The following is a 24,440-nucleotide window of genomic DNA, read 5'->3' as shown; positions in this document are numbered from 1 at the left end:
AAATAATGACAAAGTACAAGCTGGTAGGATTAAGGGGGAGAAAGGAAATTAGTATCAGATAAACCTACTTTAAAGAAGTTCTCCCTCCCATTATCTCTAAACCTCTAACCTTCTTTCTTCCAGCAGATGTTTGGCCTGCTCAAACTGGAAGCTAAATCCTATCAATGGTTTGTATAGAACAACAGAATCCTATTTCATTAACGCCTTTTCACCCCTTTCTGAAAGAGGAATTAAAAGTACGCTGAAAAATGAACATAAAGACATTGTTCCAAAGTGCTTATTACATGTACAAAATTAGAACCGCTCCCTAAATGCAATCAGGTTTGTACTTTAGCACTTTTCCTATCATCTGGAACATAGTAATAGTAAATGCAATAGTTAATTTAAGCAAGTGCAGTCAATTCTGTATTAACTGAAATTCAAGCACAAAATTATAGGAGAGAAATAGCTTTAATTTTTCTCAGGTTAAATTTTCAGGGTTTGCAATTAGAACTTTTCTTTTAACTTATAAATAAGCAAATTTGATATTAATCAATGAGACAAACATGGATCCCTGCAATGCTGCTTTTTTTTTTTTTTTTTTTAACTTTAACGTGCTATGTTGCGAACTATATTTGATGATGGAATCCCCAAAAGGCAGCTGATAACCATAGCTCAAGATAGCAGGTCATGACAATTCTATGCTGTGGTGGTGCCCCAGGTGGAGTACTCTCCAAGACAACTGCTTCAAGTCTACCACTGCTCATTATTAACACAGAATTGTTCTGTACTTTCCACTTTCCTGCACTATGATTTAATTAATATTTTATTATGGAAGGGTCATTTGCAGTTTTCTACAATTAAAGCTGAATTAAGTTTTGCACTTAAAGCAGGGATTTAGCTGTGTTACCCCTGAAGAATAAGCATATCCTGCCTTATTCTGAGTGCAGAGTGAATTCTCTGAAAATTTACAATTCAATCTATTCATCAGTTAAAATTAGTTTTTAAAATGGATCCTTTAAGATATACAGCGTTTGTATCAAATCATACTTTTATCCGTAATGATCTCAGTAACAAAACAACAAACCCTTCAAACTTCCCATATAATTAAAACTCACTGATATCTAATGCACATTGGAAGGTTTTTTGTAACTGGGGGTGGGAAGGAGAGGTTAATCTTTTAGTGCTATACTTTGTAATTAGTTTTCTCTTCAGCAGAGCTCTTCCACAGAGAAGATATGGGGGCATGTACTTAATCACAAGATGTCAAAGCCTATTTAGGATACAAAAACTAGAAGTATGGAAAGTTTAATATAGCAGGATTAATTTATGTAACAAAAATAACTACGTAGCATTACTTTCAAGTTAGCATTTTTATTTAATTAGTTAAATGGGAACCCCAGATCCCTGTAAAACAAAGGTAAATTTGGGTCTAATGTGGGACAGAAATTAAACAGCGACAAAGTGAGATGTTCTAACATAGATTGGAAACTGAGAGAAAGGAAGAGAGTAAAAAGTAAGTGGTCTGTTTTCGATATGGGAAGCTGGCTTATAGTGAGATGTCCAAAAGATCTGTATTACATCTGATGTTAATGTATTTATTTATGGCAGTGGTCCCCAAACTTTTTACCTCGTGCCCTCCCTTGATAAAGAGGTTTTTTTTTGGTTTTTTTTTTTTAAAACTGTTCTAGTCCATATAAGGAGATCAGCACCAGAGACAGCATTTAGCCACACAGCTGAAAAGGAAGGGGGAGGCGAGGAAAGAGGAGGGGAAGACAGAGAGGATTTTATCTGTCCTAATTAAAATAACAAAAGTGGTGAAAGAATCAATGTTTAGGTATGAATAAAAATCTAATTTGTTTTAAGTGTAAGGCTTTTGATTAGTAGTACATAATGATAATTTAGAGTGAATTTTAGCTAGAAATCTAAAATGGTGGCCGTGATGATGTCATATTAGAGACAGAGAGAAACAAAATGGAGGTGTTAAGAAACTGACCAATAGCAGAAAGGTAGACTGGGGTGAAATAAAGGTCACAACTAAAACCTGAAGGTAGGGGTCAGTTATCTAGGAAGGAGGATCTCAAGGTTCAGCTTGAAATAAACAAGTGAAACTAATTAGCATACTGGACAACTGATTGGTCAAAAATGATATACCTCTAGGAGGGAAAGGTGATGTTGACTGACATTAAGCAACCAACCAATCAGGGAAGGGCAGAAAATCGTATATAAGGCAGAGAGCTGACACAGGATGTGGGGAATTGGATGGTTAGAAGACAGCAACAGCACAGACAGAACAGAAGGATCTTAGAGGAGACAGAGGAATTTGACAAAGAAGAAAGAAAGTATAACTTTTCTTAAGATAAGGAATGCATGCTCATGACTGTAAATAAAGCTGGATACCTGCGTTTGAATGACCTACCCCACCTATTCTATCATTGCCTGATCAACATTCACAGAATCAGTCTTTGGGCTAGAGGTGATGTTGGCCAAAGCTAGGAGGCTTTGAGCAGCATGCCAATGCTGGAGAATATAAAGCGCCACGCCAAATTTTTTTGCCATAGATTTGAGAGAAGGAAGGGGTGAGAGAAAGACAGGGAAGGACAAAAGGGAGGGAGGGAGGGTAACTGGTGAAATTTGGGGCTATCACTGTTGTCAATTTCACTGCTCAGCTAGAGAAGTGAAATTGACAAGTTTTCTGGGCACTGGGCTTTGAGCCAGGAAGGGGGGGCTGCCACCTGGGCAAGTTGCAGGTGGCTGCCACCTGGCTGCCAGCCCAGGAGGTGGGCGACTGCTACCCAATCCAAGCTGGGGCAGAGGAGGCTTCTGCGCCAGTTGTATCCAGGCATGTGGGCAGGCAACTGCTGCCTGTTTTCAAGATGGGGCACTGGAGGCTGTCCCTTGGCTCAGGTATGGGTGGCTGCCACCCAGCTCACAAGATGCAGGAGGCTGCCAGCTGGGAGCTGCTGCCCACCTCCCAGCTCAGAGCTGGGACCTGGCAGGAAGCGAGCAGCTGCCGCCCGCCTCCCCCATGAGCCAGCAGCTGCTGCTCACTTCCCAGATGGGAGCTACGACCAGGCAGGAAGCGGGCGGCTGCCACGTGCCTTCCCCGAAAGCTGGCGGTTGCCGCTTGTCTCCCAGCTGGGACCGAGCAGCTGCAGCTTGGCTTCCCAGGCCTCCCAGCTGGGAGCTGTGACAGGGCAGGAAGCAGAGGGCTGCTGCCCGCCTTCTCCAGAAGCTGGGGGCTGCAACACGCCTCCCAGCTGGGACCAGGTGGGAAGCGGGCTGCTGCCGCCCGGCTTCCCCATAAGTCAGCAGCTGCCGCCCGGCTTCCCTTCACTGTATTTTTCCCCGGGTACTCCCTGCCTGTCTCTCACGTACTCCCAGGGGTACACGTACCACAGGTTGAGAAACTGTGGTCTAAAAGTCTGGTAACTATGTTCCATTATGGTGTAACTAAAGCTTTTAGAATAGCTTGGCATAGTTTTAAAAGTTTTGAAAAATAATTGTGTCATGTTTATGCTTACTTACTTATGGTTTATCAACCGCAGAGACACACAACTGAGACAAGTACGGTCTCCCAAATTACCTGGAAAAAAAATTTGCAAACAGACTGAAATTTAGGAAGACAACAAATGCATAACGTTAATAATGAACAACTAAATTATTTTAAAAGACCAACTTTTACTTAGAAATGGACTTTGTCAGGTACAGCACTTTAGGCCAAAATGTAGGTTGTTTAAAAGGTTCTACAAAACTATTTACTTCTCATTTCAACTTTTAGAAGTTTGTCTGGATTTGAAGAGTCTCTTCTGATGTGCAAGTTCAGCCCGGTAGCCATGTGCTAATGCATGAGAACTAACCAGCCCTAGGCCAAGAAAAAGGAGAAAAGGAAGGTTCATGCTCCTTACTGCAGGGTATTCAAAACCATCCACATAAGTACAATTGGGATATTTGCAAAGAGAAAGTCTGCAGCTTTAAATACTTGGCACTGCCCCCTTAAGATACCTTAACCAGGATTACCTGTTTAGGAAGCAAGAAAAGCATCCATTTGAATAAGAGCTGTAGACAAACATTTTTTCCTAATGTAAAACCAGTAATAAGAATGATAGGATTTTTTGAAGCCCTAAAAAGGCTTCAAATACAGAAAAATGTACATACCGTCTCTTTATATTTAAAATTCAAATGGAAAAAGTCTATCATGAAAAAAGTAACTCCAGAAGTATAAGCCTGTCGTACTTAATGGCTTGATCTTTACTGGAAGAATACTTAAGATTCTAAGAAGATTCAGACTACGTACTTGCTGAATGAACAAGATGAACTAAGATTAAATTGGATCTAAGATGAAACAAAACTGTTATAGATTTCTGTCATGAAACAATGGGTTAACAGAGGGTTGTTCCAGCTGAAAGAGCACATGAAACAATACTAAGCCAAATCAGCTGGGAGGAAGAATTTAATCAGAAAAATATGATTGATAATTGGGAATCATTTAAGAACAGTTTACTGGATACCCAAGAAGCCATAACTCACAATCAAGGAAGAAGGATGTGCTGGTTTTTAAAAAACGACCTGGTGTAGAAGGGAAATGAAGGCAGCTGTAAAATAATAATATAACCAAATAGAAGAAAGGGAAAGTTGATAGTAATGAGTAAGTTAAGAAATGCAGAAAACTGATAAGAAAGCAAAGGGACACAGGCAGAAATCTATGGGCAGCACAATCAAGGACAATAAGAACGAGATTTTTATATATATGTTTGGAACAAAAAAGAATCCTGACAATGGTATTGGTTCATTACTACAATGGTAGAGTTATCAATAATGCAGAAGAGGCAGAAGTGTTCAATAAATATTAACTGAAGAAAAAACAGATGATATAGGCTCATCATATGGTGATGAGAATACTCTTTTCATTTTGCTGGAATCTCTGGAGGATGTTAAACAGAAGCTATTAAAGTTATTTGCACTGTTGTAGCTATGTTGGTCCAAACAGAAATATTACCTCACCTGCCTCGCTACAAAAGTTAGACACTTAAATCAGGTGGTCCAGATAACATTCATCCAAGAGTTTTAAAAGAACTGAAGAGGAGCTCGCTAGGCCATTGTTTATTTTCAATGAATGTTGGAACACTGAAGTTCCAGAACACTGGAAGAAAGCTAAAGTGTGCCAGTTTTTAAAAGGGGTAAACAGAATGATCTGGGTAATTATAGTCCTGTCAGCCTGACATCAATCCCAGGCTATATAATGGAGCAGCTGATACAGGACTAAATTAATAAAGAACTAAAGGAGGGTAATATAATTAATGCATTTCAACACGGGTTTATGGAAAACAGATCCTGTCAAACTTTTTTTTTTAAATGAGATTACAAGTTTAGTTGATAAAGGTAACAGTGTTAATGTCATATACAGTAGACCCTTTTTTGCAGCAACACCTTGTAAGAGCAACTGCTGTTTACGAGCAACATTTCCCCATGGAACACTTTCCCTACTGTAAGTTGTCGACACTCCCCATAACAGCAGCAGTCGCTTATGAGCAACGTAGCAAAGGGCACTGATTTGTTGCTACTAGTGAGCATCTACTGTACTTATAGATTTCTATAAGCCATTTGACTTGATATCACACATTTTGATTAAAAATCTAGAATATAAAATTAATATGGCACACATCAAATAGATTAAAAATTGGCCAACTGATAGGCCTCAAATTGTAAATGTGGAATCATCATCAAGCAGGTGTGTTTCCAGTAGGGTCCTGCAGGCCACATGCTATTTAACGTCTTTATCAATGACCTAGAAGAAAACATAAAATTATCACTGAAAGTTTGCAGATGACACAAAATATGAGGGAATAGTAAGTAATGAAGAGGACAGATCATTGATTCAGAGCAATTTGGATCCCTTTGTTAACTTGGCATAAGCAAACAAAAAGCATTTTAATACAAAGCTAAATGGAAACATATACAACTAGGAACAAAGAATGCAGGATGGTGGACTCTATACTGGAAAGCATTGACTCTGAAAATATTTGGGGGTCCTAGAGGATAATCAGCTGAACATGAGCTCTCAGTGTGATGCTGTAGCCAAGAGAGCCAATGAGATCCTTGGCTGCACAAACAGAGGAATCTCGAGTAGGAGTAGGGAGGTTATTTTACCTCTGTATTTGGCACTGATGCAACTGCTGCTAGGATACTGTGTCCAGGACTGGTGCCCACAACCCAAAAAAACACAACATTGAATAATTAGAGAGGATGCAGAGAAGAGCCATGAGAAAGATTAAGGATTAGCAAATCTGTTTTATAGCAATAAACTCAGAGACCTCAAACTATTTAGCTTAACGAAGAGAAGGTTAAGGAGTGACTTGGCTACAGTCTATAAGCATCTACATGGAGAATAATTATTTAGTAAGGGGCTCTTCAATCTAGCAGAAAAAGGTATAACAATCCATAGGCTAAAATCTGAAGCTAAACATTCAGACTGGAAATAAGAATTTTTTGACAGGGAGAGTAACCATTGGAACAATCTACTAAGGGTCATGGTAGATTCTCTATCACAGAGCATTTTAAACAAAGACTGGATGTTTCTCTAAAAGATATGCTCTAGGAATTATTTTGAGGGAAGTTATATGGCCTGTTATATAGGAGATCAGACTAGCTGATCACAGTGGTCCCTTCTTGGCCTTAATCTATGAATCTATGATTATACATGACATCTACAGACTACCTGAAGAGTTTTTAAATTATGCTACATTGTTTTATTAAAGCATTTTACATCAAAAACTCATCCAACATGAAATAGTCCCATCAGTTACCAATGTAAGAAAATATTGCTATGCCATTAAAAATGGCAGTATGCCCATTTACCCTTGTAATTTAGTTTAAAGATTAAATTTATTCCCTATACACTGAAGATTTAGAATACTGTAGGTAGGACTGGATGGCACAGACTAATGGTAATAAAATTCAAGATTTGTCCATTCAACAGTTCAAATTCAGCCCAAATCTATCTAGGTTTTTTTTATCATGTCCTTTACTGCAGCATCTGAGCAAAGAACAGTAACTATAAGAGATCAATACATCAGATGGCTGTTGTTGAAGTTAGTTTTGCCATATCAATGGACAAGCGTCCACATTACAAAAAGCGTCCATCACAAGTGACATCTTGGCAATCTCAGCAATGGCAATGAATTGAATTGGCATGTCCATTTAACTTTCATCCACAGTGACTGATTCCTCCAGCTCAAGGTTGAAGATCATTGGTAAGGCATTGCAAGAAAGCTGGCACTTTGTGTGTGTCCTGGGGCTAGAATACTGAAGTTTCCATAGCTATCAAGCTAGCTTTTTTACAAATATTAAAAGCAAATAAGAAAAGATAAAAGGCAACTACAACCATAACCTCTGTCACAAGCTATTGATTATTTCACAAAACCTCAGTTGCCAAATTCTTAGAACAAAATAAGCACACCAGATTTCACTGCACTCATTTTTTAGATTGATTTGCCACTTGCAAGAAGTCAAATTAGATTTTTAATTTACTTCCAGGACCTACAGACAAAGAACCCACTTTATTTGCAAAAAGGGACACCTTGAAAACCAAAGCCAGTGATAGCTTAACTCAAAGACGAAATACAGCTGATAACATGGTAGAGGAACGAAGTAGTTTATCCAAAGGAAACACTTCTGAGACGTTCCAGCCGCTAGAGCTAATGGAAAGCACGGAGATAGTCAGCCCAGGACAACAGCCAACAAATAACTCCTACGTCGTAGCCCAAGGCTTCAGCGAGGAGAAATAAGGGAGCCACGGGCACAGGAGAAGCGTGGAGGGAGGACGCCTCTCTGGGTCACTGACACGATCACTGCGGGGTTAGGTTAAGGAGGGCAAAGTAGGATCACCTAGCGCAGCCACTCCACACGCGTCACCCATGTGAGTTCAAGGTTGCTCAGCCGGCACCGACCTTTGGAAGCAAGGAAGGAACGAACCGCCTCGCGCCACCTCCTGCGCCCCAGTCCCCCGCCTACCAGCCGGTCACGATCGCCTCAACGGCCAGGCCCGGAGCCGGCTCCCCCCGCCAAACCCAGCGCCCCCCGCCCGCGCTCCGTCTGCGCTAGGAGATGCGGGCGCTCTGTAGGCAGGCCAAAGCCAAGGCCGGGGCCTCGGAGACAGCTCAGGTCCCACAGACACTGGAGAGCCGGGACCCCGCGCGGCTGCGCTGGCCCAGCCCCGGGCCTTACCCCACTTGGGCTCTCTACGCAGCGGCCTGGGGAGGTAGGAGACCCGCCGGCTACAGCTCCTCAGCAACACAGACGCCATCTTCCTCTTCGCCGGCGGCTGGCATGACACTAATGGTGGCGGCAGCGCTTCCCCGGCCTGGCCATGTCCCCGCCCGAGCGCCGCTGCACCTCCCCCGGAAACAGACAGAAGTTCCGCGAGGCGCGGCTGACAACCGACCGACCGACCGCCGCCTATTTGCATAGGCCCACCCCCAGCGCTGCTCCCATTGGACTCGGGATTCCGGTGTCGCCTTGCATGCTGGGAACTCAGGGGCCGCTCGGAAACGAATGAAGAGCGCTGCACGCTGGGAGTGGTAGTTTTAGGTGTGCTGCGTTGGGGGAGGGGAAGGAAGCCAGTAGCAAAGATGCGGGGGATCCAGGCAGGTGGCTGCTTCTCAGGTACCTAGTAATAGGAATACTGTAGATGGGAGAGAGGGCAGAGCACGAGTTAGATACAGGTAAGCAGGCAGCAGAACAGAAGCCTTAGAGCAGTGGTTCTCAACTGGTGGCCCCATGGGCTGTATGCAGCCCAATCAGCTAGGCCCATGTCACATCCTCAGGGCCAGCCAGGTAGTATTAAATTGGAGGCTGTAGCACATGGTCCACATAACATGGCAGGAGAACCACTGGCTCAGTGGATCCCAATGCCGAGAATGGGATATTTATTACCTTTTGTAACCTAATCCATCTCAAGTGACCCCCTATAATTAGCATCGTTACTTGGTGTCAGAAGGAAACTTATTCTTTGGCAAAAATGGGGCAAATTAAGCCACTTAGATCCCTCCATGTGGAAAGAAACCTGGCAGAGAATTTGAGGTGGCAGTTGTTCCTGCTATTGAGGGAAAATTGGAGAGCATAAAATCTGCCCTGTTGCATGTGGCAGGTCAACGCACTATTGCTCACTAGCATTTGCTCACTAGCATATTAACCACAGAACCTTATGAACATGTGAATTTTGACCCTGTAACCACACTCCCATTTTACTATTATTATCATTCCTCTCTGCCCCTTGTTTAACAGATCCTTGGTGATTGTTGTGGGGTTTGTTTGTTTATGGTCTCTTTCTTTGGTTGAGGTGGTGGCCATTTTTCTGTGTGCTGAGCAGTGCCTCTTTCAGGGGCTCTACTCCCCCTTACAAGAATCAGATAGTCTAGACACAACTGAGAGAGAAGTAGATGATTTTTACTTTTGTATATGAAAACCTGTTTTTTAAAAAAGCAGCAGCAGTAAGCCCTAAAATCATAGAAGTTATTTAATGTCAAACAATGTTTGGGTTTTTTTTCTGATGCAGGTATCTTTAACTTCACCAATACTTTAAGCATATTGAAATAATGCTACAGAGATAAACTGTAGCTTAATAAAGTAACATTTCTTGAAATACTAAAGTAAATAATCTGTGAATGCAACCACTCTATATCATAGAATCATAGAATCATAGAATATTAGAGTTGGAAGGGACCTCAGGAGGTCATCTAGTCCAACCCCCTGCTCAAAGCAGGACTAACCTCTGCTATATCATCCCAACCAGGGCTTTGTCAAGCCGCAGCTTAAAAACCTCTAAGGATGGAGATTCCACCACCTCCCTAGGTAACCCATTCCAGTGCTTCACCACCCTCCTAGTAAAAAACTTTTTCCTAATGTCCAACCTAGACCTCCCTCCCTGCAACTTGAGACCGTTGCTCCTTGTTCTGTCATCTGCCACCACCGAGAACAGCCTAGCCCCATCCTCCCTAGAACCCCCTTTCAGGTAGTTAAAGGCCGCTATCAAATCCCCCCTCACTCTTCTCTTTTGCAGACTAAACAAGCCCAGTTCCCTCAGCCTCTCCTCATAAGTCCTGTGCTCCAGCCCCCTAATCATTTTTGTTGCCCTCCGCTGGACTCTCTCCAACTTGTCCACATCCTTTTTGTATTGGGGGGCCCAAAACTGGACACAATATTCTAAATGCGGCCTCACCAATGCCGAATAGAGGGGAATAATCACTTCCCGTGACCTGCTAGCAATGCCCCTCCTAATGCAGCCCAATATGCCATTGGCCTTCTTGACAACCAGGGCACACTGCTGACTCATATCCAGCTTTTTATCCACTGTTACCCCCAGGTCCTTTTCTGCAGAGCTGCTGCCCAGCTCGTCGGTCCCCAGTCTATAGCTGTGCATGGGATTCTTTCTTCCTAAGTGGAGGACTCTGCACTTTTCTTTGTTGAACCTCATTAGATTTCTTTTGGCCCAATCCTCCAGTTTGTTTAGGTCACTCTGTATCCTATCCCTACCTTGCAGGGTATCTACCACTCCGCCCAGCTTAGTGTCATCCGCAAACTTGCTGAGGGTGCAATCTACCCCATCCTCCAGATCATTAATAAAGATGTTGAACAAAACCGGCCCCAGGACCGACCCCTGGGGAACTCCGCTTGTGACCGGTTGCCAGCTAGACATGGAGCCATTGATCACTACTCGTTGAGCCCTATGCTCTAGCCAGTTCACTATCCATTTTATAGTCCATTCATCCAACCCATACTTCTTTAACTTGCTGATAAGAATACTGTGAGAAACCGTATCAAAAGCTTTGCTAAAGTCAAGGTATATCACATCCACCGCCTTCCCCACATCCACAGAACCAGTCACCTCATCATAGAAAGCAATCAGGTTGGTCAGGCATGACTTTCCCTTGGTGAATCCGTGTTGACTGTTCCTGATCACCTTCCTCTCTTCCAAGTGCCTTAAAATGGATTCCTTATATGTAGACACTGGGCCTGATCCTCCTATGACTGAAGTCAATGTCAAAACTCCTAGAGTTCAATCAGAGCAGGAGGGACGCTGTAGTCAGTATAGTAGATTAAATTGAGTTTTAAGTGTAAATGAGGCCATAGATATTGAGTTCAAGCAGTGTTAATAAAATGCTGCTGAAGAACAAACTCTGTAAATTCAATATAAGATATTCTCTAATGGAAATCATATCTGATAGCATGCACACAGTGACATACTATATGTCTGCGTGACTGCTGATTACAGGTATGTTTTGGAGAAAAAGATATTCAGTACTGATGCTATCCTATGTATTGTCAGCAGTAGCCGACTGCATCCACTAACTGCAATTGAGAGTTTTGTCATTTTTCCCTAAGCAAGTGTAGTTACATGATATTGTACTGCATACAATAGAGGACATATTTCTCATAGTACTATACAGACAGATATTTAGAGAAAATGTTGTACACAAATCATCAACAGTGTGCTCTTTGGTACTATTGTTAAAGTCTGATGCCTGCTAGTATATTATTAAAATATCAGTTTGCTCCTTGCCTGCATTACAATAATCTTTTACCACACATTGAACAACTCTATACAGTATTAGCTGCCACGCTTCATTTTGTATATCATGCAGTTTAAAGGGAGATGGAATTTGAATTTTGACCCAAAATGTGATCAACTATATCAGCACAGTCCCTGAATATATATACAGGAAGGGAAAATACTTATCTTTTTGAAGTCACCTGTAACATTAGAGACTTTGCAAGTGTAATAAATGAATGGTTAATCTTTTACAATTATTTAATATGTGTCTCTCTAAAATGAAATCTCTTACATTCCTCCATCACCTTTTTTTTTTCCATTCCACAGACTATATAAGGAAGCAATATTCAGATTGACCCAGTTTTAAAACAAATTATTTTCAAATTTAATTGTTCTTAAGATAAAGTACTTTTTATGCAGTTGAATATGTATTATTAATTATTATTTGCTTTTAGAGCTGTTTAAAAAATTCCAAATTCCAAAATTTGTTGTGGAAAAAAAAGTCCTTTTATTTTTACCAGTTCTGTTTATTAGTGTGATAGATGTTTCACAGACGTGTAAATATGGTCCCTGCCCTGCTGCAAACTAAATAGACAAAGACAGGATTAGAGAAAGGAGTGCGTAAGCAAAGTGATCAGAGTGAGGGGAGGTACACTTCTTGGTAGGTTCACCCTTAATGGAAAAGTCCAGCAAAATTTAATAACTTAGGAAAGAAACCAATATGGTTACACAGAAATATAATGAAGTACTGTAGAAAGTACTCAAAATCTAGAGTCTGTAATACAGTTTTCTATTATATTTAAAGGAAAGTTAAACCAAAACCTATAGAAAGTTTTAGTCTCTATTACATTCTATGGGACTTTTTGAGTCCGATTTTAAGGCCAGAAGGGTCCATTATGATCATCTAGCCTGCATAAGAGAGGCCTATCATTCTGAGCTGATAACTTCTGTTTGAATTATAGCAGATCTTTTAGAAAGATAATTGTCTTGATTTAAAGACTACAAGCGATGGAGAATCTACCACACCCCTACATAAATTGTTTCAAATGTTAAACTGTTAAAATTTATAATTACATCTTAATGATAAAACACTATCTGAAAAACATCATTTATGCTTCTCCCTTCTGAACCTACATGCTCCCTCTCTAACCAGAGTTAGTGATGGTCTTCTCATTCCCCTGTTTTTGTTATCCTTTTTCTTTTTATATGGCTTATAAATAAACAAATGAAATGTGGCAGCTAATGATGGCTCCGTTTACAAGCTGTTTAATATGTGGTAACAGATTATGTGAAGTCTGGACAAAAGGAAATAGGCATTTGAGGAATAATATGCTGTGCAGGCATCCAGCTACTGACAACTAATACCAAACAGTGCACTGTTGATTACATAGGCCCCAAATCTGCAAATACTTATTCATGTGAGTAGCCTTACTAACATGGAGTTGTTTCATTAACTTCAATAGGGTTGCCCAGTGTGAATAAACGTAGTCACATGCATAAATGCTTGCAGAATCGAGCCAATAATTTGTGTACAGCAATCTCTCCAAATATCTACTTGTTTATTACTGTGAAATATAGCCTATTACTGTATATAAAGGAAGTAACTACGCTTACTGTGAAAATTCACTGAGCAGGGATAGACAGTTTCAAAATAGCAATAATTCATTTTATACATTTGCAAAGTCCCCCTGGGATAATATTGGCTTTAAAAGTAGTAGTGTTTTCCCCTTATAAAAATGTTCAGTGACTGTTGGCCTCATTTGGGGCATAAATTCAGGATCATTCTTCCTTTAAGTAATAAATCCTCCAATCTGTGGAGACCAGCAGTATGAGAGTTCACAGATAAAAAGCATTTGTCCACAGGAATGACCTGTTAAATGCATGGGTTTAAAAAAACAAAACAAAGAAAACTTAGTAATAGGCATTTTGGAGCCTGATTCCCAAGGCGACCATCTTGTTGGAAAGGATTATCGGTCAGCCATCTTGTTGAAATACAATGTCATTTGTGACAGTAGTACTATGAGAGCCTGGTGGAAAAGAATTGTAATCGCTTCTTTCCAACCTGATTTAATAATGGTTTAAAAATAATAAAAATGACTACAATATTTAAACAAAACTGCTGTTCATATTTCATATTAGATTTTGGTGTGTTCTTCTGATTGTTAAACCTATGTTAAAGAAACTAGGAATTGTCCAAAACCAAAAAAACAAAAACAAAACCCAAACAAACAAACAAACTATGATGTTTGAAATGGCCAAATGGGAATCAAAATTGACACTTAACTGATGCATGAACAGAGCCTATTGATGCAACAATTACACAGCAAGTTTTCTCTCTTATCTCTAGACAGGGGGGATATTGCCAATTCTTGTGATTTTTTTCCCATAAGTGATGGGATTCAGAGTGTGCTGGAGCTCATCTCACAATGACACAAGAAGCGCTAGCCCCTTATGAAGTTCAGCCCTGCTGGAAGCTGGCAGAGTCTCTCTGCTCTGCTTGCTGTTCTCACAGAAGGAGAAGAGGCAGAAAGAAACAAAGAGCTCAGCGCAACTCTGCTCCCCTCTACCCACCTGTGAGAAATGTGCGGGATGGCGCCTCTGTATCCTACCCACTGCAGCATCCAGCCTGAAGAGGGAGAGAAGGGAGTGAAGAGCCCCTGGAGCTGCTCCCCCCAACCTGGAAAGGGGGAGTAGAGACCCAGCTGCAGCCCTCACAGACCTGGGATAGGGGGTTAAAAATCCCAGGAGGAGCAGAGGTGAGGCAGGGAGGGCTGAACTGGGAGTGGACTGATGGAGCTGGGTGGGGCTGAACTCAGTGATGTGGGAACTGAATTGAGGGAGTGTGGGAACCAACAGGGTGGAGGGGTGAACTGAAAGGGGCTGAACTGATGGGGACAGAGATGTTGGTGGTCTGGGGGACAGAATTAATGGCTGGGCAGGGGGTGAGAGCTCCTGTAATAGGGACCAATATCACTTTCCCCAATATATTTGGGAGAATGGACAATAGTAATTGTCACATACACACACAAACATACAGGATGGGCAGGAGGATTCATAAATCAAAAGTCATGAATTTTGATCTCTTGATGTTAGCAATACTGAGTGCGCATGTGCATGGGATAGATTAAAGCACAGCACATGCTTATTCCACAGGACTACATTAGGCTATGCATTAAACAAAATCTGACTGTAATGGAAAGCTAATGTTGAGTATGTACATATAGCTTCCCAAGTTGTGGGGGGACAGGTCAGCCTGGAGAGGGAGCAGAGCTATAAAGAAGCTGCTCACTGCAGTATATTCCCTTGGAAAATACACATTATTTGCAGCAGATTTCCATGGAAAAATAATGCTGTTAACTCTCTGTCCACAGCTGCTGTTCATTCCTGCCCCCTTCACCATCCAACCAACCCAAAAGAGGTAGTGTGTAACCATGGACTGGGAAGCCAAATCTGGTTAGCTCCTCAAGGAATCTGTGTTGGTGGAACTGCATTTCTCAGTAGATCTCAAGGCATCTGCACAGTCAGAGAGGGACATCCATCTGTGTGGCTGTAAATCCTTCCCTTAAGGAGGTTTACTGAGCTGAGCTTCCTAAGTAGTTTTTCCCCTGAGTTGTTATTTCCTTGGGATAGGCAAGAGGACCTTGATCCTGACCTCAGATACATGGCTGTTGATTGCTGTGTATCCTGTACATCTGTCTACAGTTTTGTGCTTATATGCACGGTATAATTTTACAAGCTTCATTGCAGTGCAGCAAGCCCATGCATAGCATTTAAAAGTAGCATTAAGCTTTTAGGCAGCAGGATCTGTTTCCATGGCAATCTCCAGGTTGTCTCCTTGAATAGGTTTAACTATATAGGATTAACCTTATCTTTATTCACCAACATCCAGCAAATGACAGTAGAGTGCAGGAAGTTGTACTAAGTTAATACTTTAACTGGGACAAACAAATTCCTGATATTTTTAAAGAATGATTTCTCATTCAAATCACAACTACAGGTTTTGGAGGAGATTTCCAGAATACAGAGGCAGCTTGCTTGTAAATATTAGATCTCAAAAGCAAAAGTTTCAGGTAGTAGCCAGGCTGTAGAATTACTTTTCATATACAGCCATGTTGTGAATGGGAGCTGGCTCACTTAGGCCTTGTCTGTACCAAGCAAAATTACCTGGGTATATCAGCTGAACGGGCGCTGGCCAGTTTAGCTGAAAATGTAGGTGAGGACAAACTATTTGCCACCAAATACTTCAGAGACTGAGTAAAACCTGCTGGTTTCCATGCTGATAGGAATACACAGTAAACAATAACTCCTTACATATGCACATTTGTTACAGTGCTAAAAAGCAATATTTTTAAAATGTTTATATAGATTTGACTTGAATCTCCCCATAGAGCAGCTGAGTGTTGTCAGTAATTAAATCTTACAAATGAGCAGGGAAAGAAAATATAATTGGGAGGGTGTGAACATGCATGCTGTTAAATCCTTTTAAACTGGGGGGGAAATATATTCATGCTGACATTTACCTGTGTGGGGAAAATCGGACAGATTCCACTTCAAACCAGCAGGTGGAGTCTAAGGGAGCAAACAGAAAAGAGTAAGAGAGATGCCTAATCAAATCATCATTGTGCAGAGCATTCTAATCCTAGCAACACCCTCTGCATGAGTGGAAGGGAAAGTGTGAACAAGAAAGTGATAGTTGAGCAAGCGTGGAGCAGCAGGGAAGGGGAGAGGGTTCCAGGCTAGATCACTAGCAAGAAAGAAAGAATATAGGACTGATGATCAAATTAATTTAGACTTTTGAGAGCCCTATACCAATAAGACAAAGGAGCTTTTTTAGTGATAATAATCTACCCCTTAGCTCTAATGATAGGAGGAAGTCTGAGACTCCCACAATATTGCCAGCACTAAGCATTCAAAAATTATTACCTAGGCCCAAAAAAATCATGAGATTGGCTTAACAATCTTAAGATTTAAAAAAATAAATAAAATTTGGTTTTTGTATTTGCCTTCTGATTTTTTGAGTATTTAGGGGGTCAGGTTTACAAAGTTTTCTCTGCAATCATGAGGGATTTACTTAGAAACTTATTTTTTTTAAAGAAAGCTGAGAGTCTCATGTGGTCACATGACTCTAGGACTGGTACTTTAAGAAAAAACACCTAATATCATGAGACTCACAATAGAATTATGACTCATACAAATCCAGCCTGAAGCAGGACTGGAAAAGGGAACAACTACAAAAAAAGGGGAAAAAAAATCTAACTCTGAAACTAAAAAAAGCCTGTGGAACTCATAGACACAGGGCCTGATTCTGCATTCCTTGAACATCTGAAACTCCCAGTGAAGCCACAACGGGTGTTAGATGTGTACATGGAAAGTAGGATGAGGCCTGCATACAGGAAGGGGGATGCATGTGAGCCTGTGTTGGTTGAAGCAGCAGCAGAGTTAAACCAAGTTAAAAGGATTGTCACTATTGTCCAGGGTCATTTCAGAACTGGAAAGACAGAGAAAAATGAGGTACTCTTCAGAACCATCCCTGTAGCAGTGACTGAGCAGGACTATCAGCATGAGGCAAGAAGAATTTTCCTAAGCAGATTGGCAAGGGCTGAGGCTGTTTGTGACAGGAGGGAGGCAGAACAAAGCCAGACTAAACATTTTTATTACAATTACAAATAAGGGAAACCTTAAGTATGGTTTGATTTGCTGAAGCTAGACAGCTAAAACACTTGTCCATGCCCTTTTGTCCTCTCCTTTCTCAATTACTGTTACCTCCTCCTCACTCCTCATCAATCAACCAAAATGACCTTGTTTGCCCAATCAGATCATGTCACTCTTCCCCTTGATCCATTGCATAGGTGTTCCCTTGTTCATCTTGTCAGGATTAATTTTCTCATCCTAAACAACTCAGATAAAGCCTACCTACATCAAAGGTCTCATCTTTTTTATCTCGTCCCCCTTAAGCCAACTAAGAACCCCCATCTTCTTCCATGCTCCCTCCTGTCCATTGAATGACCTCGCAATCCTCATCTGCAAGCCCTCCTCATTTATTCAAGTCAAACACATGCTTTTCCCTAGAGACACCCTCCCCCACAAGATAATGAAAAACAGACTAGCAAGATTTTAAAAACTACCTACAGCAATGCTTCCTTTGGATTGCCCAGTGTGTTTTGCCTTTCTATGTCCATCTTCCAGGCTGTAAACTCTCTAGGCCAGGGACTATCTGGATATCTGTATCCTGTCCTTTGCAGTGAGCACACTGTTGGGTCGCAGCTCCTGCAAACACTTATATGTGCACTTCACTTTACTACTGTGACTATCAATGAAACTATTTGTGGTAGCAAAGATAAGCATGTGTGCAAGAATTTGTGGGATCAAGGCCTTGTTGTTTGGCAAATTGCAAGTTCTGGGTTGGGCTGGAAATAGAGTGAAATACTTTATCTTTGTACTTGAGACATGAAGAGAGTGATAGAGTCCACAGCCAAAACTGAATCTGCAGTTGTACTGAAAGCCTTTGGATTGGGCTAAAAGGTAAGTATATTGTGGTAATTTTGAGGAGAAATCATTGGCAAGATATGTCATGATGCAATAGCAAAATAATGAACAGGTATCACCACATCTAAGTCTTAGTTAGTGCTGTCATGCCAGTGTTCCTTCCCGCCTTATGTGGCTGCATTTCATTCCTTCCACAGATGGGACACTTTGTCTGGCTTCTTCCCATCATCACCAACCTCTGTTCTCTCCTTTTCACGCCCCACTGATTTTACTTCTTTGGCTCTTAGTTGGTGAGATTATAAACCCCATCTGCTCCATTGCATTGTTATACCTGCAAACACCCTGTACAACAAATGGAGTGAGATTCTTCCTTTGGCTTATTTGTTCTCTAATTCCCAGTTATTAATTGCTAGTTATGTGACCCTGAACAACTGTCCTTTGCAGTGATGCCTATAAAAAATGTGACAACTGATAGGCTATTGGTGTGCTAAGACCACTGCCTGTCATGCTGATCATTATTTCCTTGTACTCTATCTGTCTTTGTCCATCTGTTGTCTCTTGTCTTAAACTTAGATTGCAAGCTCTTTGAGGCAGAGATCATCTTTTTGTTCTGGGTTTGTACAGTGTCTAGTGCAATCGGGTGTTGGTCCATAACTAGGGTTCTTAAGCCCCATGTTAATACAACTAATTAAATCATAAACGATTTATTTTGTCTACCAACTTTTGCACAAGATGGCAAGATTATAGTTGGAAGAGGGTTGTTGTCATTGGTGATGGTGACAAGACATGTTCAGTAAATACATGTGAGGTCCCAGTGAAGCATTCACCTAAAGATAGACCACTCAGCCCAGTGCTTTGTAAAGGCTGAAATTTGCTCTGAAAATGTGCAAAAGCTGAAAGCCCTCCTGTGGACAAGGCAACAGACCATAGCCAGCATATTAAGCATTACCTGGTTAGGGTAATTGTAAACGACATAGCGGCAAACACCATAGTAGCAACCCACACTTCGCTGTCATTTGTTGCTACTATCAGCAGAGCAGCAAGGATGGGAAAATTTTCAAACAAAAGCCAAGTGAAAGCATGGCTGGAAAGGGGCAGAGTGCTTGTTTGATTGATCGCTTACACAGAGAAAGCTGCAGCGCTAAGTTCCACAAGGGTAAGGATTTTACAGCTTTCTGGGCTTTCCCACCGCAGCTACCCCTTTCAATTGCATCATTTATGCAGACAACAGACCAGACTTCAGTACCATAATCTGCCTGGTAACAAGTTGCCCAGTATCTCCCTCTAGTGGATCATCACCATGAAAGCAATGAAGATATATACAATCACATTACGGTATACACAGAAATTTCTCGTTCCTGCAACGGGCTTTTGCTTATCAGCATCTTTTATCTCTTTTCTTTTGTTCTGTAATCTGTCTCCCCAAACGAATTCCGTGTTGCCTCGTTGCCCTTCTTCCTCATTCAACATTATCTTCTCTGCTCCTGTGTTCTTGTAGCTGTGTGGTTCCAGAGAGCAGGATTTCAGCCATCTATGTCCAACTGCCAGCATGCTGATGTGAGAGCAGAGACGCATGGCTGGGAAGAGCAATATAAGAATGGATGCAAAGTGCAGCATCCCAAGGAAGCTGAGCTCTAAAATGTCCAGCCTGTGCAGCCCTTAGATGTTCAGGAGATGTAGGAATTTGGGTGCATGGAAGCTCGTAAGCCCTGAGCTAGATTTTTTTCCTACAGTTTATTACTAATACTTTTTACCTTTAGAGATACAGAATAAAGGATTTCATGATCCAAATTTGGCCAGGCTCATCTGACTGAGAAAGTCTTATGGATTCTGTCTCCTTTATTTTTAAAATCTGCTATTCCATCACTCTGATGAGGTGTAAACACCACAACAGTCCTGAGGGGGTTAAGGTGGTGCAGATAGGGTCAATTAACCTTATAAGCTGCACCTGGAGGAGAGTCAGGGCTGTTAAGATCTAACTGATGATGAAGCCCAGCTGGGCAGAGGCAGGCTGAGCTTGTATAAAGCCAACAAGGTAAGAGCAAGAGGGGGCTGCAGGGAGAGAGTCTGCTGTTACTCCGAGTACAGAGATGTGGGTAGACAGAAACCTGGGAGGTGCAAAAGCTCTAGGATCATGTCCCTAAGAGAAGAGGAGTTGCAGGGGAGAAAGCCTCTGGAAGACAGAGTAAGAAGCAGCCCAGGAAAAGAGCAGCGAGGGTTGAAACCATGTACACCTTAGTTGCTGCTGATAGGGTCCATGGGCTACTCTGAGTTCCAGTGGGCAGGTCTGGGTCCCCCTACCAGCCACTGGGGAAGTGGCCCAGACTGGGAATAGGCATAGAGGACTGCCTGTGATGGTGTATGGATAGTTGATCTGGAAGGACTTTAATACCCTGGAAGGGAAGACTATATAGTGACTTGGCTGGAGCTGAGTCATGAAGAAGGAGCACCCTGAGTTGAGAGAGATACCATGGGGTGAGCAACTGAAAGAAGGGGTGCCAGATCAGGACCGAGCTAGTGCCCCATGTACCCACAAGAAGGTCCCACCGGTGAGTGAACTCTTTTACAGTCATCAAGAAACTAACAGCAAAATACATTAGCCATCAATGTTATGTCTAAAGTTGGCTCTGCAGCAGCAACAGTTAATTACTAAAGATTATTCCCAGAGCTATGCTGATGCTAATTGAGAAAGATGTATCTGTCAAATACATCAAGACAAGATGCTGTAGAAACCGATTTAAATGTAGCATGTTTTCTATCAGTGAGTCTGCACTCTACCCTGGCAGAGTGGTGCACAGCCTAAAGACTACTGAAGCCAATAGAGTTATACTAGGGATAAATCTGAGTCTATGACATCCAGGGTCTTTCCCTTTTCTAATACTGTGATGCTGATTTAAGTTTAACACTACTTGAAATTCAAGGTGAAGGTGTCAATATTTGCCTAATAGAAAATGAAAGGAATAGCTGGGAAAGATTTGCTTTTCAAGATTCTTCTAAGGTATGACAGGAAGAGATTAAAAGAAACTGCCAGCATTATTTTATCTGTTCCCTATGTATCTGCAGAATCCTATCTGTTTACTTTGGTGACAACTTTTTTTTTTTTTTTTTGCTCTTTGCTCCTTTTATCACTACAAAGCCAACATACAATGAAATAGATTCTAATCCTTGTTCAGCCGAAGCAAAAGCATGTTTAGTTCCAGCTTTCTGCATTTGTGAAAATCCATGGAGCTACACAGGTATCACTGAGGGGACCATTTGAAGACAGTGGTGTTGCACAAAATAACTGCGGGGATAATCTGCCTTGCAGAACCTTTACTTCTGGTAGTGATATGCAAGAAGGCAAGCCCAACTTCACTGTTGGTTCCCAGGTTGTGTTGGTTGAGCTTGTAGTCAGAAAGACACACTTTTGCTTCTTTTTGAGAAAACATTCCATATTTATAAATATGGAAGCCTACAAGGCTAATATAGGCCCTTTCATTGGATTGTATGTGGGCTCATCTAGTCTTATTCCATCATTACTGATAGAGAGCGAGACAAAGAAGTACTGTAGTCTAGTAGCCTGAGCATAGAAATGGGAGCCAAGAGTTTATCTGGCTCTGTCATTAACATTAGTTGTGGCCTTGAGAAAGTCACTTAACCTGGTTTGTGAAAATAAGACAATATATTAAAATGGCTATCTATTGTATAGGCACCTTCCAGGGATTAAGGTTTGTGAAACACTTTGAATATGAAAAGTGCTCTCTCAAGTGTTAGCCATTATTGTAGAGGTAATAATTATAGCTCCAGAGATAAGACTGCATCAGGATGCATTATTATATGATTAGTAAAATAGCTATAAAAGAGTACTGTGCTCTGCTCTTTCCACTGCAAGTACTTTCATTTATTACTGTGATTATGAAATTTTCTCTCTGGAATAATGATTCTATTTTTTTCAAAACCAAGCTCATCTCTAGAATGTTATAACTTGGCAATTTCAGGGCATTTTAATACAAATCTTAATACACATGTCATAATGCATTGCAGATTTCATCCAATAGCAGAAAATGTATTCAGAATGCAGTATCATCTTATCAGTATTCTAACATCATAAGCTTTCTAGCAACGAGCAGGGTACTGCTTACCATAGTGCAATAAAAATGGAATAACTGAAAGATTGATTTATATGACCCTCACTCAGCAATGTCTTAATTCTGAAATAATCTCCTAATGAAATCTTAAACATTGTGTAATGTTGATTTATTATTTTTAAAGGAAGATGCTCAGATCTACGGATCAACAGACTAAACGGCTTATAAGAGAGGGGTGCAACAGAACATGAAGACTGCAAGAAAATGCAGGTTGGTCATGTGACTGTGCTCCAAACATTCTTACACAGCCAATCCACAAATTGAGCTGCTCTGAAAGCAAGTGAAACGCATTATGCAGACATGTTCACTCAATTGCTCAGAAATCCCCATTGACTATATGTAATTCTAGTGGGGTTAAATGCACAGTAGTAAATTAAACTACAAACCAATTTGCTTACTATAAATCACAGGAAAATATTTAGAAAAATCAGCCTTTTGGAAAACTGGGCCAGATCCTGATCCCTGCTATGCCACTTTTAAGCCCCTTTATGCTAATGAGCACCACAAAACTGTCTCAGACAGCTAAGAATTCCCCCCAGTGTGGCTCACTCTGTATGCTATCCCCGCCTGAACACCTTGGTATGGGGTGCATAATGGGGGGGGGCCTTCCTCCAGGGTGGGAGGGCAGCATGGTCGGAATGCTGCAGTGATCTGACAGCCATTACCGCAGAGTGTTAGAACTATCCTGCAAGCAATTTGTATCTTACAAAAAGGTTATGAGCAGAGTGAAACCTTGTTATGGGTTGAGTTAAAACCTCAGTGAGACTGATGGATATGAACACACCCTTCAATTAACGTTATTGTAAATATAAGTTCATCACAATCCTCCACCTAAGACAAAAGGATTATGTGAACCCATCAGCAGTGGCGTATCCTAGGTCTCCAGCACCTGGGTGCCAATACTTGTACCTCTTCTCCTCCCCTCCCCTCCTCTTCCCCCCCCCCGCCTGGTTGGTGGCGGTGGCAAGTGGCGGCAGCACCCCATTGGGGGGGGGGGGAGAATCTGCATGCCCGTTTCCCACTCTCCCCCACTGTGGAGGTGGCAGGGAGCAGGAGTGACAGAGGCAGATGCCCCTGCAGCTCCCTTGTTGTGCCCAGTCTGGGGGCGGAGGGGTCAGGTCAGCGCAGCCGCTGGGGATGTCAGTGCGGGTGGGAGAAAGAAGAGGCAGAACACAGAACCAGAAAGAAACAAACAGCCTGAAGAATTCCAGGAAGAAGCCTGTAAGCATGGCATGACCATGAGAAACCTAGACACAGTTTCTGGCTTGGGGGGTGCTGGCTGAAAACAAGATTGGGCCTATAAACTAAAACTACTCCTTTTTTGCCTTTGGTTCCCCCTGCATTTGGAGAAGCAGGACTTTATATATTCCTTAAAAATAAACAAGACTTTAATTTCTGCTCGCAACTGGAACATCCCTAGGACCCCAAACTTTGAGTAACTGCTTTGGTCAAAAAGGGGTAATTTATAATAATTTACAGCCTACTGGTGAAGTAGCTGGGTTTCTCAAAACCAGCTAAAATTTATATTGGTTGGGATAGAAAGAAGTCTGTGGATTTTAGGTTTTTCCGTTTGGGAACGGGACAGGTAAAAGGTGTTTATTGACTCTCAAATAGCCAAACATCAACTAGATATGCTATTTGCTCAAAGCCCCAAAGAAAATGCTCTATTGTATTATGGAGTGAAAAAAGTCTCTTACTCTTAATCCAATTTAGAACAAAAAAAGTGGATTGGGGCGGGGGGGGAATCAGTTTGATGAAGCTAATGTGGCATCCCTGCTCTCCTTCCATATGTTCAGCCCACAACTCCCATCTATCCACTTTCTATTCTTTTTCCACTCTTGTTTTGTGCCATATTTTATGTTGCCCCCACACTTCCTCTTTCTTGGAGCTCTTAACATCCTACTACTACTCCTTTTTCAAATATCTCCTTAAAATGCTTTTCTGTTTCATAATACCTGGAATACCTTCTATTTTAACTAGAAACCCTTTTCCTTTTATTTGATTTATTTTGTGACTGATTTGTATTGTTTGTTTAATTGCAGTATACTGTGTGGTCTCTTCTACACAGGGACTATGTCTGCTTCTGTGTCTTGTACAGTGCTATTCATGCACATTATTCTCACTTATAAACGAATCTGTTCATTACTCCCCCCAAGGATCCATCACTGTGCAGTTCCTTGTCCCCTGTGGAGGGGCTGTATTAGAGCTGCAGAGACTACTGCAGCCACTAAGGATGTGCCACAGCTTTTCAGAGAATACTCCTACCCTCTTAGCTCCTGAAGATGTTGGGATGGATA

At 41.6% G+C, this 24,440-nt stretch overlaps 1 protein-coding gene across 1 annotated transcript in view; it reads right to left on the bottom strand.

The window, feature by feature from the left end:
* LETM1 (leucine zipper and EF-hand containing transmembrane protein 1) overlaps window positions 1-24,440 on the bottom strand; it is a 67,828-nt gene that overhangs the window by 42,226 nt on the left and 1,162 nt on the right. The window contains exons 2-4 of the mRNA XM_067567719.1: window positions 16,051-16,099; window positions 8,206-8,662; window positions 3,508-3,565 (exon numbers count right to left, since the gene is read on the bottom strand). Coding sequence (XP_067423820.1) covers window positions 3,508-3,565; window positions 8,206-8,446 — 299 coding nt within the window. The 5' untranslated portion in view covers window positions 8,447-8,662; window positions 16,051-16,099. The remainder of the gene's footprint in view (window positions 1-3,507; window positions 3,566-8,205; window positions 8,663-16,050; window positions 16,100-24,440) is intronic.

Source organism: Emydura macquarii, unplaced genomic scaffold, assembly GCF_026122565.2.
Source record: "Emydura macquarii macquarii isolate MOO-44397 ecotype Brisbane River unplaced genomic scaffold, CSIRO-AGI_Emac_v2 contig_2795, whole genome shotgun sequence".
NCBI lineage: Eukaryota > Metazoa > Chordata > Testudines > Chelidae > Emydura > Emydura macquarii.
Note: the sequence above shows the minus strand (reverse complement) of the source record. Positions and strands in the feature narration are given on the sequence as shown.